General features: G+C 49.0%; 1 protein-coding gene across 1 annotated transcript in view; it reads right to left on the bottom strand.

Annotated features, from left to right (window-relative positions):
* The window catches only part of MYO5B (myosin VB), a 390702-nt gene that overhangs the window by 24471 nt on the left and 349076 nt on the right, over positions 1-17155 (bottom strand). The window contains exons 28-31 of the mRNA XM_023207571.2: positions 12925-13164; positions 12011-12111; positions 5619-5696; positions 2279-2477 (exon numbers count right to left, since the gene is read on the bottom strand). Of these exons, the coding sequence (XP_023063339.1) occupies positions 2279-2477; positions 5619-5696; positions 12011-12111; positions 12925-13164 (618 nt within the window). The remainder of the gene's footprint in view (positions 1-2278; positions 2478-5618; positions 5697-12010; positions 12112-12924; positions 13165-17155) is intronic.

The raw sequence follows: 17155 nt of genomic DNA, 5'->3' as shown, positions 1-17155 counted from the left end.
GATTAATCCAGTGGCGAGGCTTTGACTCCTGTCTTCAAGAGCTCTGACATCTCAGTCAGCTTCTCAGGAAAGCCCAGAAAATCCAATACTCCTCCAGAAATACTCAAGCAGAGGGGACTGTAAGGATCCATGTCACTAATGGTGGCCTTGTGCTATGACATTCCTGGGTGTCCAACCCCCAATCCCCTGCAAATCCCAGAAGGCTGAATTCCTTACCGTACTAAGGGGAATTATATAGAGCTATGCTTTCCAAACTTTGTAGGGTACTAGAACCACCTGGGAATCTTTAAAGCTTGAAATCAACAAATTTTGAACAAATAAAGGGAACACAGTGCTGGCCACAGTGGCTGTAAACTTGTGACGACACCAAGGCCCAAAGTCCTAAAGCCTAAAATTACAAAAGCTTACAGAATAAATTCAATTCATAATGAATCTTGGAAATGAAAAATGAGTACACCTGAAGACGGCTCTAAACTTTTCAAGTTGCTACCAGGAAGGACAATCACATCCTCCCCTCCACACAGACACCTTCTGGACCACTCCAGCCTCAAGTCGTTTCCCCTGACTTCCCCTACACTCCCCCGGAGGCTGCCGGGCACCCTGTGCTGTGGTTAATTGTGTATACACGGTCTCCTCTCTGCCAGAGGTCAGTGCTTCACCAGCTGGCATACAGTAGGCAGGAATGCTTGCTGAGCCAGCAAACATACATCACCAACAGCCCCTGGAACCTGCCACGGCTGGCTCTCCTTAGGGGTCCCAGCCTCCGTCTGGGCAAACGAGGACCACCACATTCTGGAAGGAGTCTCTCAGCAGGCTGCAAGCTGGAGCCCTCCTCCTCCTCCTTGCCTGGCCAGCAGTACAGGCCCCTACTCATGCCCCAGGGTCACCACTCCAGCAGAGGGGCCCACTGCACTGTTTTCTTTTACTCTCATGGCCTCTTAAGGTAGGACTACCCATGACTTTCCATTCACTGACTCTCCTAAGTGTGGCCTTGGTAGCCCTGTGCTGGTGTGCCGTGAGCTGACACAGTACCTGCACGCTGCACAGCCTTCTTCATAAAATGGTTGTCCACTGCACTACTTGGTCAGTGGCCCTCCAGGGAACATGGGCCACCAAATGCATTTCCTAGGCTGCCTCCTCTACCTGGCAGAAGCTGGCCAGGTAGGTTTATTTAATATGGTGCATTTCTTTCCATAAAGCCACCAGGTAACACATGTACATGCAACAGAGAGTGACTTGCAGACAAAGAGAGGGAGAGAGAGGGAGGAAGGGAAGATCACGTGTATGTAAGTGCTATTCAGCTGTGGGTCTGGGACCCCACTTTTCCTCTTGGGATCAAGTGAACTGGCCACCCAACCACAGGTGATCTGGTTATAAAGGGAAGTGACAGCCATGGCTGTACTCCTGGACTAGATGCACTGTGGGCACATGAACATGCTGCACTCCGCAGGCACATTCAGCTCCAGAAAGTGATTGGCACTGCTGAGCCCCGCCCTCCGGCTGCCTTCACTCCTGTCTGGGTGCCTTGGTCCATGTTTTTCTTCTCCCTTCCCCTCTGCCAGTCTCCATGGTTTACATCCCCTTCATACCTTCTGTCTCAGCTCAAGCCTCACGTCCTCCCAAAAGCTCACCCCACCGTTTATTCTCTTCCTGTAATACTCATTGTTAACTCAATGCAGAATCATGCTTTTAAAAACACTATCTGCTTTCTCTTCTTTATTACATGCCTTGCTTCCCCTACTGACCAGTCTGCAAGCTCTCACAGGACAGGGTCCTCTTCCATTACTCTGGCATCTGCTGGGGCTCCTTTGGTGACTGTCTGCAAAGAGGCTCCCAACAATTTCTTCCACTACTCCTCCCCTCAAGAAGTCGAATCTCTCCCTCATCATATCTGGTTTAGCCATGAGACTGGTTTTGATCAATGGGCAGAAGCAACAGTTAGTTCTGGGACTGAGCCTTAAGGGGTCCTACTGTTCCTGCCTTCATCCTCTTGGAAGCCAGCTGCCAGGTAAAGCAGCTCAGCTAGACCAGTGAAATCTGGCAAGAAGGCAGGTGAGGCCACCCGGCCAACACCAAGGCCCCAGATGTGTGAGTGTGGCTGTCTGAGATCTTTCAGCTCCAGTGAAGGGGTCTTGACTGGACACTTCTAGAATCTCTGCTCCTACTATAGGGCCAAGGGTCATGAACCTTGTCAGTTTTGCCAAAGGCAACCCCTGATCCCATTTTCTTCCAGAACGTGACTTCCCAAAGCTGGGGTCCACTAGACATGGCTACCCACCAGATTCTCATTGGTCAGCCGGGATATCTCCTGCTGGATGCCGAATTCCACCTGGGCCTCTGGGGAGAGCAGTAGCGTCTGGCAGAAGGTCTGCTGCTGTTTGTCCATCTCTTCCTTCAGGGCCTCGAGCTGGGACTTGAGATGCTCCACCTCCTCCTCATGCTCCAGGCTCTGGGCCTGCAGCTGAGCCTCCAGCAGCCTGTGTCAGGGAGAGGACAGGTGAGCATGTGGCCCAGGCCAGGGCCCCTATGTGAGGGGACACAGGCAGAAACACAGCAGGGGAGCAGCCAAGCACACAGCAGCAGCAGGAGACAGATGCCATGGGGACCATGAGGCAAGCAGGCCAAACTGTCTTCCTCTCAGATGAAGGGAAACCAAGGCCAAAGGCACGTCTGGTCCTAAGCCTTTTTCTCAACCCTTGTTCCTCATTCTGTGAGCACAGTTTAGCGGTTTGGGACTGAAAGATTACCTCCCTGTCAAAATGTCCATCAACAGAAACACATTTCTTAAAGCATCTTTTAAATAAAAACATCTACATCTGCCCCAAAGTTCACAAGAACCTCCTTCTTAAGATTAAACTCTGGCAAAACTGAACTAATTATATTATTCACATATTTTCCCTGTGGCAGATTCTCCACAAGTTTTAGAAAGGCAAAATATTAGCCCCTTTCATTTTTATCTTTACCATTATTACTAGCCCCATTTTATTTTACACATACAATTATTACATATATAATTTTTATACACAAGTTTCCTCCACCCAAAGATGAAAACTAAGACTATTTAAAAATGATCTTGGGGAAGGTGTAAGGTCAGCTGGTGTCATGACAAGAAGCAGAGAGACCTAGAGATCTCACGAAGATTGAGAAGTCTCATAACACTCTGGGTCAAAAGGCCCAAGACCAGGAGGTGCCAGTTACCTGGGTAATGCTCCCATCATAATAGAAGGCAAGAGATTAATAAAGGCTCATAGGCAGCCTCATCTTCAGGAAGTTAGATGCTAATATGACCATGATGCTGTCATTCTTGGACTTAGTTACTTAAACCAGCTTTCTGATTCAGTGTAGCAGGTTTCATATGAAGAAAGCTAGGGTGCTGGGGGAGAGGTATTGTAAAGAGCTTCTAGACATGGTTACATGGAAAAAATCCACCTCAGTGTCTTCCAGGGATGCAAATAACGATTATGTCCAAGGTTAGGCACCCAGGTAGGAACCAGGTTGTGCCCAGGGGACAGCTATTAGAGGCCATGGCTACCCTGGAGGAAGGCGCCGTGATTTTTACAGTTCTGATGGTTTGGGAGTGAGAATTGCCATGAGAGAGGTAAGACCATGTCTACAAGGGAGCAAGAGAGAGAGGGAAGTCTACATTGTTGATAGAAGCAACCACATTTTATGTAGCTGAGTCAGCCCCATAGCAGCACTGGATGCAACACCTGACTCCCAGTGGCTCCTCAACAAAGTTACATGAATGAAGAAGTGATTGAGAAAATCACTCATTCACTACAGGTGATATTACCTATTACCAAAGAAATACAACGTGAGATTTTTGGAGGACAATTGGGTAATTAAATCAGGATTTTAAATGAAATACAGCATTTAGGTAATATCAAATATTGGCTATAGTAAGCACATTAAAAGTGGTCACCAATAAGTTATACATTTAATGAGAGAGTACAGACACTGTCGGGTTCTAGGCGAGCTGCCCTGAGGATTTCTCTCCTGCCATGTGCGGCACGTTCACTGTTCATGTCTTATTCTCCAGGTAGACTGTAGCTGAGTGACTCAGCCAGGGTTCCATTCCTACTGAAACATTAGGCTAGCCACCTCATCATGCAGGTGAGAAAACCAAGGCCAAAAGAGCTTTGAGGGCACGACCAGTGGCAGGGCTGATTCTAGAAACCAGGACTCTTGATTCATAGGTCTGTACTTTATTAATGCATTCAGTTGCTGATTCATGAAACCACATCTGGTCTGCTGATGGAGAGGCACGAGGAATCACCTGGTTTCATACAAGGGTCCTTCCTCCAATAAAACAAACTTCTTGGTGGGACAAAAATCTGATCTTACTGAATAATAACCATGATAGTAATAGAAGTAGCAGCTAATATTTGTTATTCCATGGTTACATATCAGGCATGTGCAAAGTACTTCACCTGTATTAACCTTATTCCTTATAATGCCCCATGAGGAAGGTCCTATTCCATTCACAAGGAAACAGACCCACTATGTCACCTTGCTCACAGATTGTGGGGCCACATCTGAACCCAGAGAAACACTACCCTGTGAATCAGCTGAGTAAACTTTCTTTTTCCAAGAAGAGATGCTCTTGGTGCAAAGGTACCTCTACTACATCCTCAGCAGGCAGCAAGGAGAAGCAGCCTGAGGGCTTCTGGCTCCTGTTTCGCCACGACCTGGCTGAGGGAGCCGGGCCCAGCACTCATGCCACCTCGCAGAGTCCCGGTTTCCTTTCTGGAAAACGAGCTCAGTGACCACCAGTTCATCTCTTGTTGAAAGGCTCCAATGGGCAAAGCTATGCCACAGCTCTTAAAAGCCACTTGCAGTCAATGGGCCTATGGTGTGACCATCACATGATGTCCTTTTGGTGCATGCCTACCTTGTCTAGCTAAGCTGCTCGCCCACTCCTGAGGGCCAGTGGCTTTCAGGCACAGACTCTGATATCAGATGGAACCAGGTTCAAATTCTGGATTTTCTGCTTCACCAACAATTTCCTTAAACCCTTCAGGCTTCAGTGTCCCTACCCCACGAGGGTGCTGTGAGGCCAGACGTCAAGGCGCATGCACTGCACTTGGCTGCCATCAGCTCCAGGGAGTCCCAGAGATCAGGACCAGCACACGTACTGATGGCAGGCTCTGGGGGGCACAGGTTGCATTTGGAGCACAACCAGCAGCACAGATCAGGCAGACATTTTTGGCTGATCCTGCAGAGTTGGGAGGACCAATATGTAGTGTGGAAGCAGCACAGGCTCAGGATCCCCCAGAGGTATGCTTCTTTCTCAGCCTTGTTCTAAACAGCTGCGTGCCTGCTGCCACGTGACCTCCCGCACTTGTCTCTTTCTTCATCTATAGAACAAGTGGGCTGGACCATGTGGTTCCTGAGGTCCACTAAATGCTACCACCTTGACCCAAACAACCAGCCATCCTCAACCACATCTGCACAGCCTGGGCACGGCGACAGATGGTCAACCACAGGGGCTACCAGCCAGACTGCACGCCAACCGTTCCCCGTGCCCTCGTACCCACTCTAGCTGAGAAACGGTTAAGCAGAGACATGAGCAGGCACAACGGACAAAGCAGACACAGGAAGAAAGGAATATGTTCCACCTGGCGACTTGCTTTAGGCCTTGGTAGGCCAAGCCGAGTTCTCCATCTTCATTTAAATATCCCCAATCCTCAGTCTTGCTAGAAACAAAGGACAGAAAAACAGGGTGTCCGGTGTAGAGGGAAGAGACAGGCAGGCAGGGAGTCCTGGAAAGTGAGGAGATTCTACCCAAGGTTTGGAAATTTAAAAAAGGCAAGGCTCAAGAACTCCCATTTTCCCTTCGTCCTCTCCTGTCACCTGCAAACAGCATCTCTCCCCCAAGTCCTCTGGTTTCCGGTACTGTCTGGAAGTGGGCTCATGTGGTCTCATGCGGGGCCTGCTAATAACCCCGGGTAGGAAAGCATGCTGCCCCAGAGACAGCGGAGGGCCAAGTTGTTCGGCAGCTCTGTAAATGGCAGCAAGGCAGCAGTGACGGTAGAGTAGAAGGATTCACATAGCCTCACACATGGTGCTTCCCTCAATCAGACTGATTCAGACAAGAACAGGGAGAGATGCACAAAGGGATGGGAGGAGAGGACCCTATGTGTGTGTGGAGGAAGCTGCAGGCAATGAGCAGGCTCTGGTGGGGGAAGTCATTGCATCCTGCAGAGCAGCATGGGAAGCCCCTGGGGGACTTCAGCCTCAAGCAGGGTAAGGAAGGAGACTGCAGACATTACCTGCTTTTCAATGCAGATCTTTCTGAGACTCCTTAAGCACACAGAAGTATTAACTAATCTTAACTCCAGCTCTCCTTGCAGGGTCTTTCTCAAATAGCTAAAATAAGTTGTGATGCCCTAGATGAGAACTGAATGATGTCTCCCCTTGACCTTGGGACTGGGGTGTGTTACCACTTTTAGTCAATTTGGGAAAGCAGGACTCCTTACCCCTCCACATGCAAAGTCTTTTACTGTCTCCAAGTTACCCAGTGTCTGCCCCATGCCAGCAAGGGCAGCTCCTGGAGGTCAGGTGTGTCCGATGTTCCACCTACACCTATGTCCTCACCTCACACAGCCCTGGGCACATAGAGATACTCAAGGGCCAGCAGGGTTGGGTGGAGGAGGGCAGGTAGGGGCCTGCTGCCCCCAGCAGGACTCTGTCCCACCTCCCTGCTCCTAACAGCCTCTGTTCCTGGAGTACTCCTCTTGCAGGCCAGATTCCAGCTCTCTACGCAGGAATAATGGAGCAAGAACTGCATTCATACAGCCCGAAATGAGGACCCATAATCCCCTCATCCTCATTCCCGGGGGGCAAACCATCTGTAAACCAAAAGTAAAATCCTAAGGCCCCCCACCATCTGAAGGGACTTCCTCCTCAGCCAGGGCTCTTTTAACATTTAACCCTAGAGACTGTTTCAGGCCATGATAGGAAGTGGGGGTCGGGCATGCCTCATTATATCTCTCCATCATTAACATCAACACGGACTTTAACAAATCCCAAACTCATAACTCAGCATCATCCCTTCTCAGGTGTTAGTGCCTGCATTTTACTAGGGCCTTTCATGGCTGGTGCTTTAACCCAAAGGCACAGCTCCCTGGAGGACTGTAGGCACCACTGCAGTGATTCTTGGGGAGGGCCAGATGCAGAGAGCATCAGCGCTGAAAGGGAACAAGTGCAGGGATCCTGGGCCCCACCCACCTCCTTCCCCACACCAGAGAAACACTGACTCCTGTGCCAGGACCCAGCGTCTCCAGACCTTGCACTAAAGCTCCTTTCCAGCCTCCGGCTCTCCAACCCCCCCAGGGAGGGGCTGCTGGGGCCCTGTCTCAAAGGGTCACCTCACCTCTGTCGTCCCCATAGAGCTACAGAACGCAGAGCTCTCTAGGGTGGGGCACGCGAAGCTGACTCATACAACAAGGAAGTTAGCGTTAATGCCCAGGCCACCAGCCTCACAGGGCCACACTCCCGGAATTCTTAATTCTGTAACAAGCCAGACACTATGGACAAAGGTAAAAGTAGAGAACTGTGCAGCCCAGGCAGCCCACAGTGCTCAGGAAATCAGACACACGAGTAAATTAAAAACCAGTCAACCAACTTGCTTCAGCCATTGGTTCCCAGAGGAGAGAACCCCTGGAGGAGATCCTCCAGGTCCACTTAGGCCACTATGGGCCAATTTCAGGGAGGGAACGCCACTTCCTGGTGGGAGAAGAAAAAACCCAAACTACTTGGCTCGGGAATTTTTGTTGAAAAGGTAAGTGCTTGATATCAATTAATAAATCTACAAATATTTACAGAGAGGCCACTGTGCCACACAGAGATAAGTTAACTCGCTGCAGTCGTTTCCCAGCCACAGGAGGCAGTGAGGCTCGGCATCCAGGAAACTGGCTGGAGAACCCAGCAGCCCAGGGCAACTCCCAGCCCCACCTGTAATGAGCCTGTGGCCCGGGCTAATCACCTCCACGCCCTGGGCCTCTTTCTTTATGGGTAAAGTGAAAGCAACCCGCTGAATTATCGCAAAGGTTTATTCCAGATCTTTAATTACTAACCTTATGCAAAGGTTTCTTCCAGATCTTATAGAAGACCAGACAAGGCCTGGAATAATCTTTGCGTCTGTGAAGATATTGAAAAACAGGATCTGCCAACCATGGCCCTGACACAGCTAAGAACCTGCCTCCCTGGGGAAACAGACAAGGTTCCTGCCAGCTCAGAGATGGTCGGTTTCCTGGTCCTAAAAAGCCCCCTGTGTGCTCCACAGATAGCCTAACGTCTTTAGTTCATAGCCAAGCTTTCTATTCAACCTCCTAGCATATTCCCAGGGACCTCTGGGAAATGGAAGGCACACCCCAAACGCCAGGAACAGCAGAGAAACATCTGAGGCCTTAGGCCTGGCCACATGAGGGTGAACAGTTTGTGGATCGATACCACCCAGCCATGAAATTACAGGAAACCCAAACTGTGCTGCTGACTCAGGACCAGCAGAACTTTGGGAAACATAAGGAAATGATCACCTCCCGGAAAAGAGCCCAGAGCTCTTAGCTAGGACTGGTTAAAGCTGGGCCCTCTGGGGGAGGAGCTGGGCAGAAGTCAGCTCTTCCTGCCTTCTTTGCCATTCTGAGCAAGGCAGCCCATAGCAGCCGAGGCTCAAGGTCAAATGAGCTAACAGCTCCAAGCAAATCTTGAGACTGTACACAGTTCCCTGTCAAACACAGTCTCCACTGCCCTGGACAGGCCCATGGTGTGTGGATGGGGGGTGTGTGAATAATAACCCCAGTTGCATCTGACCAAGCCTAGGTGGCAAAGCCTGGAGGCCTCCTGTCTTGCCGGGGACCTGCTGGGTGGAGAGGAGCTGCTGGGAGGTTTTCTGGGACATCAGGAACGCACCAGTCTCACTTTGGAGTTCTACGCTCTTGGTAAGGCTTGGGTAGAAGTGGACAGGAATCAAAGAAGCACTGTTCTTGGAGCCAGACCGGAACCCTGGCCATACTCCTGCCCCTATCTAGCTCTGTGACTTTAAGTGTTCACCCAAGGTGAGGCTGGTCTGAGGGCAGCAGCAACTTGTGCCTTCCTAATCCACTTCCCCATCCTCCTCCCATAGACAGCCCTGAAAAGAAGACAAACTGCCCAGCTCATGTTCACAGCCCTCTTGCCCCTTCGTCTTCCTATAGATAAAATGGTGATAATGATGTTGGCGTCTCTTAGTTCCCAGAGGTATAAAAGGAGAAAGCTCTGTGGAAGCAGAAGTGCCACCCGCATTCCTGCAGCTCCTCTCAGAGCAGACCCTCAACAATGGCTTCTCTCCCCAGAGTTCAAAACAAGGGAAAAGACACAGTTGTAGGGACCAAAACAAAACTCTATGAACTATGAAGGTTAGCAAGTGATCAAAGTTCTGAACTTGAGGATCATGAATGCTTAAAGGGGCTGTGACTGGGAATGTGATGGAAGCCCCCAGAAATCTAAGCAAAATTCAGCGTATGAGTGTAACTTGTTCTAGGGAGAGGATAGATGTCATCAAAATTCTAAATGGTCCCCCACAAATCACACATGTGTAGATATAATTTATATTTAAACAGTATAATTCTCCATTACAGGACAACGTTAGGAAAGGTAGAGCAGCTGTCTATCTCCAAAGCACCCCATTGCGAGGGTGGCCCTCATGGTAATGGGAATCCCCTTGCTGTGGGCTCCACGGAGTCCCAGTTGGGTCCCTGTTCCCTGCCAGCCTGCCTGGCAGCTCTCCTCCCTCAATGCTGGGATTTGGAGCAATCATGAACACTTCCCAAAACTCAGGCCAGACTGGGAGAGGGGCAGACCCACCGAGGCCACTTCCACAGCACCTGGTGCAGCACACACCGCGGAGCTGGCTCTTCAGGCCTCCGCTCCCCAGGGCAGCTGGCTCCTTTTCTGTACTTAACTCAGTTTCACAGGCTATTAGTTTCCTATTGTATGCCAGGCTTGCTGGGAACAGAATTATTTTAAGATATAATAAAAGCTATTCTTATTTTATCACCATCATTATTATTGCTGTAAAGGAAGACAAATCCAGAGTATTAAGCAGCCCCTGGGAAAACCTAAACTGGGATCTGGATCCCTGACAACAGCTAAATGAATAAAAGGGGCTGCCAACAGCGACGGCTCTGAAGATCGGGAGATACGCATAACGCTTGTCAGATCAAGCACACGGTGCTTCTTCCTTTCTACTTTAATATCACCTGGGCTTTTTCTTATTCATCTCATTTCTTATCTTCAACCCAAGATAATTAAAAATTACTAAATCTTGACTCCAGTTTTAGCACTGAGAGTCACCTGCATTCCTTCTCTCCCTCCTTTAGGGAAAATAATTATACTTCTCTTGAAATACATTTAATTTCCTCCTGGAGCCTGCGACTTCTGATTACCTACTCAGTGGCCGGAAGCTGCCCCAGCCTGAGTCAGGCCTTCTGGATTCTACCTTGACTCAGGCACAGGCCACCTGCGGGCCTGAGCTGTTCCACCCCTCCGGGCCTCAGTCTCCTCCTCTGCAGAAAGAGGGACTGGATGAAAATATCTGGGAATCAAAGCACCAGAAGTCTTCAGTGACTCTGTGACATTCTTGCAAAAAACTTAAAAGTTGCACTCACAGTGCCCCCTAGTGACATTTTTTTGGAAATGTTTGCTGTTTTCACCAATTTTGAACAAATACTTAATGATCAACATTCTACTAGTTGAGGTAAGACAGAAAGGTAGCCAGGGAAAAGACCAGCTCCATCTTTTTTTTCTTCTTCTTCTTTTTCTTTTTTTCTGAGACAGAGTTTCACTCTTGTTGCCCAGGCTGGAGTGCAATGGCATGATCCCAGCTCACTGCAACCTCTGTCTCCTGGGTTCGAGTGATTCTCCTGTCTCAGCCTCCCAAGTAGCTGGGATTACAGGCACCCGCCACTATGCCCGGCTAATTTTTGTATTTTTAGTAGAGACAGGGTTTCACCACATTGGCCAGGCTGGTCTCAAACTCCTGACCTCAGGTGATCTGCCCATCTCGGCCTCCCAAAGAGGATTACAAGTGTGAGCCACCATGCTCGGTCAGCCAGCTCCATTTTTATAGGTGCCCAAAGGGGCATGAGGAAGCAGAGACGATAACAATGGTGATCACAGCAGTAACACTCATCATGTGTGCACCACAGACAGGCACCGTCCTAAGTTCCTTACACGGATGATAGGAGCTCACCCCATCTTCCCCAAAGCCACGGAAGGGACGCTGCTATGGCTGTCCCAGTTCAGATGAGGTGACTGAGGCACCTATTGGTCATGCGACCACTACTAAACGGTGAGGAGTGGACTCCGCAGTGCGCCTTCTCAGGCACTCTGCCTTGGGGGTCTGCATTCTGTCTGCTGACAATGCTTGGCCCTGCTGCCGCCCTCAGACAATCACTCTTGCTTGCCTTAACCCTGGCTCAGCTCATCTTCAAGGGGACAGTGGTTGCTAAACTCACATCCAGGGAGATCTCATTTTGGCTAAGATGGTGGAGGTGAAATGCTCCCATTCCACCCGAGTGCCCAGCTTGGGTTCCATCTGTTCTGAATGACAGAGGATGGGCCCTCAATGTGTGACACACATTGCATGCATGAGAAGGGCATTGCAGCAGGTGGCTAAGCAGCCCTCCGCTGTCAGTTAGCCAGCCCCCACCCCAGCTAGCTTCCTCTCAAGGAGAAAAGCTGTTCTCAGCCAGACCTTCCTATTCCACTCCTGTTATCCTCCCAGGGAAGCTCCCTGTTCCTAATCCTTTTCAGGGGACCTGGGCTCTAGATGCTGAAATTGTGTTGCTTGAGCCTTGCTGAGCTAACAGTAGGGCAGGGGACTGAGTCAGTCTTTCCGTGTCCTCTAATAAATAATTCTCCGATGCTCAGCGCATGGTCATCACCTGAGGAAAACCCCAAACAGATTCGGCTGGGCAGGGCCCTTCTCTGTGGCCTCGTCCAGCACAGTTGACCACGGCAGCCTTACCTGTTTGTCTGGCAGACCCCATGATAGGCTTCAATGGCATCCTCCTGGTCAACATGCTTTTCACTGTTAGGCCAACTTGACCTGGCATTAATGTTCGGCTCCTAGAAATCCCCAGATAAAAAAATAACTCTGGTTAAACAATTGCCACAAAATGGCTTTATATACAAACAGGTATAAAAACGTGCCTTTGGGAAAAGACAAAGGCCTGGAAGAACAGAGATAACCACAATCAAACCCAGGCCAGGAACACGACTCCAAAAGGTCACCTTGGAAGAGACACAGAACGACGAGGCCAGGCTGAGACAGAGCTGCATGTGGGGCAGTGGGGGAAGATGGCCAGGAGGTGCCCCTGGGAGGAGAGAGCACCCAAGTCCAGAGCACACAGGTAGACCCTGGCTCGGCTGGAATCCTCCACACTCATCAGCACCTGCTTACCCCAGCCGTCCTGAGGCTCATGCCCAGAAGTGGCTCAGGCTTTTAGACCCCATGGAGTGACCCAGGTGGCCTCGGTCCCCATCCTCTGGCTCTAGCCTGTCCCAGGAAGTGAGAACATTAGGAAAATACAGTGAACAGAACTTGCCACCCTGGGGGGATGGGAGGGACCAAGGACTCTCTCCATTTCAGAAAGCAAACAGTAAGGGGTATGAGGTGAAAAGGCCACCCTGAGGTTACCTATTACATGTCTTCATATTAACTTCAGAAGATTCTAGAAGCTTCTAGCTGCATCCCCCAGGGAAGGTCATGCTGACAGGGCAGCAAGTCTTTTGCTCTGCCTTTTTACAGGAGACCCCACAGCGAGAGACTCTGCTCTTTCAGGTTTTAGACCCTCGTGGGTAAAGATATATTTAAAAAACACTAATTTATCACCTAGGGTCACCCCTCAGCAGCCCCACCGCGGGCCGCCATCTTGTTACCGCGTTCCTGCCGGCGAGTCGCCGCTGGTCGGCGCTCACGATCTGGGTCCTGAGGATGAGCACCTCCTCCTTGCGCACCTCCAGCTCCTCGTGGGCCAGCTTGAGCTGGTTCAGCAGGAGGCTGTAGCTGTCTGGGGAGCCGTGGCTGGAGTTATTCTGCATGGCTTGGTCGGCCACGGCTTTCCTCAGCTCATTCAGGTCATTCTTCAGCTTTTTGTTCTCTGACTCCAGCTCTTGCCTCTGGAAGACAGCCCAAGGGCCGCTGCCATTACTCCCTGCCCTAAGGCCCTCTCCCTGTGTGGGCCTCCCCTCCTCTCCTTCTTTTGTCCACTGGGAAACTGTGCTCTTTAAACGTTGAAACACATGAAAAGTTCTGACTGCCATCAGCAAGCAGTCAAAGCTGGAACCTGGATGTGAACTCATGACTTCAAGTCACAAGCATGAAGCACCTGCACAATGCCTCAGGAGCGGCAGTTCCCCGAAGTGATTCAACAGTGTTCATGTTTCTAAACACGTTTGGCTGTGAAACTCCTCCTTGTGGAAATGCTGGGCTCACAATTTTAAATGACATATAGTAAACATAGAAATTCCTAGAATCCAAACATGTTCACATGCTTTGTGGCTTTCCAAGAAAAGGTACACAATGCAGGATTTCCTAACTTTATTTGCCCAGAGAACCCCTTGCTCCCCATTTTTCAGGGAGCATCATTTTTGTCCTGGACTAATGACTTGGAAGATACACCAGGGACATAGTTTTGTTGTTTTGGTCATATAGAAAGCCACCAACTGTCAATGTCAGCAGAGGAAAAATACCTACAGACAGAATCGAATGTGCTAATGGAACTCAACTTTGGAACATTATATTTTCTGGGTAGTACATTTAACTTTGTGTTTGAGATGAAGTCTGATGATCACACACAAACTGCCAGCAGGACCCTGGGATATATGAGATTCAAAATTTCCCAAAGGAAGCCCAAAGATGTGGATGAGTATACATCGGTTGCATGTTTGTTACAGAGCCACAGCATGATGGAACAAGGAGATGACTGGGGAGAATGAATCTCTTGATTTGCTGAGTGAGGAAGCTGAGCCCAGGGAGGGGAAGGCTCACAACAAGTTTAGAGACTGACCTAGGACAGATGGCCAGGACTCCCAACACCTGGTCCAGGGTGCCCCCATGACCCCACCATATATGTGGTGATTTCCAGAAGGTTTAGAACCATGCACAGAGATAGTAACTCTGCAGACATGACGAAGACCCCAAAATAAGGTGATTAATAATGATCATTGAGGAGTCACCAAGTCTCTGGTGAGTCTATTTACTAAGTTCAGAAGTTCGGGATCCCCTCAGCGCCTGGGTGATCTTCCGGCAGCCAAGGCCATCCTCAGGAGAGTCAGTGTCACATGCTAGAGGAACACTGGGTGTGGAGACAGCCCTCGGTCCCCTCCTGGCTCAAGGTGCACACTGCACAGTCCTGGAACCTTAGCCTCCTCAGGTGTGGCTTAAGGGAGTGAGAACAGCTGGTGGCTAAGGTTTCCTCCAACCTTGACAGGCCAGAACTGAGCTCAGTGACAGCTGTCAGCTGGCTGCCTGAGCTGACAGCCACCCCAGGCCCTACTCAGCTGTGAGATTGTGCCTCAAGACAAAGAGAGCCAGGTTGGGTGAAAGCTCTGGCTGTTTTTCAAGGATTTCTGCCCAGGGCACATCTGTGACATTTCTATTTATCCCATTCTCTAAACATTCCTGGATACCATCTCCCATAATCATACCCCACGGGCCCCCACACATCACCTCTCCTTTCCACTCCCCTCTCCTCCCCCACAGGCTCACTACCATTTCCTCATCATCCTTTCTGGTCAACAGTGCCAAAAGAATATGCATGCTTTATTGTGGTAAAAAATATAACACACAAAATTAGCCATCTTAACTATTTTTTTTAGACAGAGTCTTGCTCTGTCGCCCAGGCTGGAGTGCAGTGGCGAGATCTCGGCTCACTGCAAGCTCCGTCTCCTGGGTTCACGCCATTCTCCTGCCTCAGCCTCCCGAGTAGCTGGAACTACAGGCGGCCACCACCACGCCTGGCTTTTTTTTTTTTTTTTTTTTTTTTTCTTTTTTTGTATTTCTAGTAGAGATGGGGTTTCACCATGTTAGCCAGGATGGTCTCAATCTCCTGACCTCATGATCCACCCGCCTTGGCCTCCCAAAGTGCTGGGATTACAGGTGTGAGCCACGCACCCGGCCCCATCTTACCTATTTTTACGTGCACAGTTCAGTGACATTAAGTCCATTTATGTTGTGCAACCATCCGCACCATCCATCTCCAGAACTTTTTCACCCTTCCCAGCTGAAACTCTGTCCCCATGAAACACTAACTCCCTATCCCAGCTCCTCATCTGCTGCAACCATCATTCTACTTTCTGTCTCTGAGTTTGACCCTTCTAGGTACCTCATATAAATGGAAGCATGAATTTGTGTGAAAGACATAGTTTTGATGCATTCAAATGTGATGCCATTCCAGTTGGAGAATAAGGGAGTCCCATTCCCTGACCCTCCCTCCCACCAATCTTCATCATCTGCCTTCTTCAGGCCAGGCACTGTGCTAGGTGCTGCAGGCACAACACCTGCTTAGAACCTACCAATTACACTGAAGTACAGATCATGGCACTGCGGCCTGGAACACACCATGACACGAGTGAATCCAGAGTGACTGTGGAACACAGGAGAATGCCATCCACTGACTCAGGCAACAGAACAGGTCTGAACAGCTAAAAGACAGGAGCAGCTAGCTCTGTGAAAAAGGCAGACAAGAGGTCTCCAGGTACAAAGGCCTCAGAGAAGGAGAACAAGCAGGACTTGCTGGGGAAAGGCTGTCATGCAGAAGGCAGAGCAGAGGGGGCGGGGGTCAAGAGATTCCAAAACCCAGGGAAGGGAGCTGGATCCAGGAAAAAGCAGTGAGTTGGTCATCACAGAGCTTCAGAAGGGTTTCCCTGGTTTCCATGGGGAGATAGGCCATCTGGCTGCAGTACAACGTGGCATGGCCCATGGCAGGGAGCAGAGGGAGATGGGAATGAGCTGCAGAGATTTAGGAGGTGGAATTGTCAAGACCTGGAGACTACTTGGATGTGGGAAGTAAGTGGGAAGCAAGTCTAGATGCTTGAGTGACATGTGTGTCATCGATTGAGACAAGATGGGGTTTCAGGGTTCAGATGTATTCAGCTGTAGTCTCCATGGCATAGTGAGCAGTTAGAATTAGGGGCTAGAGATGGATCAGTATGTTGGTGAGGACTGAAGTCTTGGGAGGATGTGTGGGTGGGTGGGGGTGAAACTGCCCCAGGAGAGTATGCTGAGGCTGGGCCCTGCACACCACATGCTTCCAATTTCCTGTCCCTGGGTAGCCCCAGGACTTCAAGCTCCTAGGTTAGCTGGACATTGGACTGGGCAGGAACCTTTCTGTAGAGTTGGGGTACCTATTTCTTAAACTTCAGTACATCCCTGGAGAGCACTCTATGAGACAAAGTAGATATTTCACACAGGATGAACGTTACCACTGGAGGCGGCACAATTTTGAATGAGGGTTCATTGAAATTCTATAGTCAACACTAAATCACCATTCTATAACTTTGCAAGATTTTAAACCAGTAAAACTGATCTGTGTTCCATAAAACAAGCTGAAGTTGTGAAAATGGCTCTCACAAATCTAGCCACAGTAAACAGTAATGGATGCAGTTTGTTTTAAAATTCTGAGGAATTTTAATAAAATGAACAGTCCAGTTCTCTCTCCAAAAAAAGCCTAGTTTCATCACAGGATTATTTATAAAAGTAAAACATGAGAATATATTCATCAATTAGAGAATGTATAATTGTGATAATGTCATCAAATTTTAATCAACCATGGAAATCATGTTTACAAAGACATGTAGAAAAATGCTCGTTATAGTGAGGGAAAAAAGCAGAAAAATTATATATATAACAGCTATATAAATATGCATATAAAAAGCATTAGAAATAAATATTCAAATAATATCAAAGACTGCCTTTAAGTGGCAGGAATATGGATTTTTAAAAAATTCCCTAAATTTTCCTGTATTTTAAAATTTTTCTAAGATGAACAGAATTACTTTAATAAATTTACAGAAAAAAATGAAAAATGTCTATAAAAAGGATACATTAAAGAGAAAAAAAAAACACTCAAAGTATCTTCTCAATTGAGTCTTTTCTGATGCATGTTCA

This window comes from Piliocolobus tephrosceles, chromosome 18 (genome assembly GCF_002776525.5).
Source record: "Piliocolobus tephrosceles isolate RC106 chromosome 18, ASM277652v3, whole genome shotgun sequence".
In the NCBI taxonomy this organism is placed as follows: domain Eukaryota; kingdom Metazoa; phylum Chordata; class Mammalia; order Primates; family Cercopithecidae; genus Piliocolobus; species Piliocolobus tephrosceles.
Note: the sequence above shows the minus strand (reverse complement) of the source record. Positions and strands in the feature narration are given on the sequence as shown.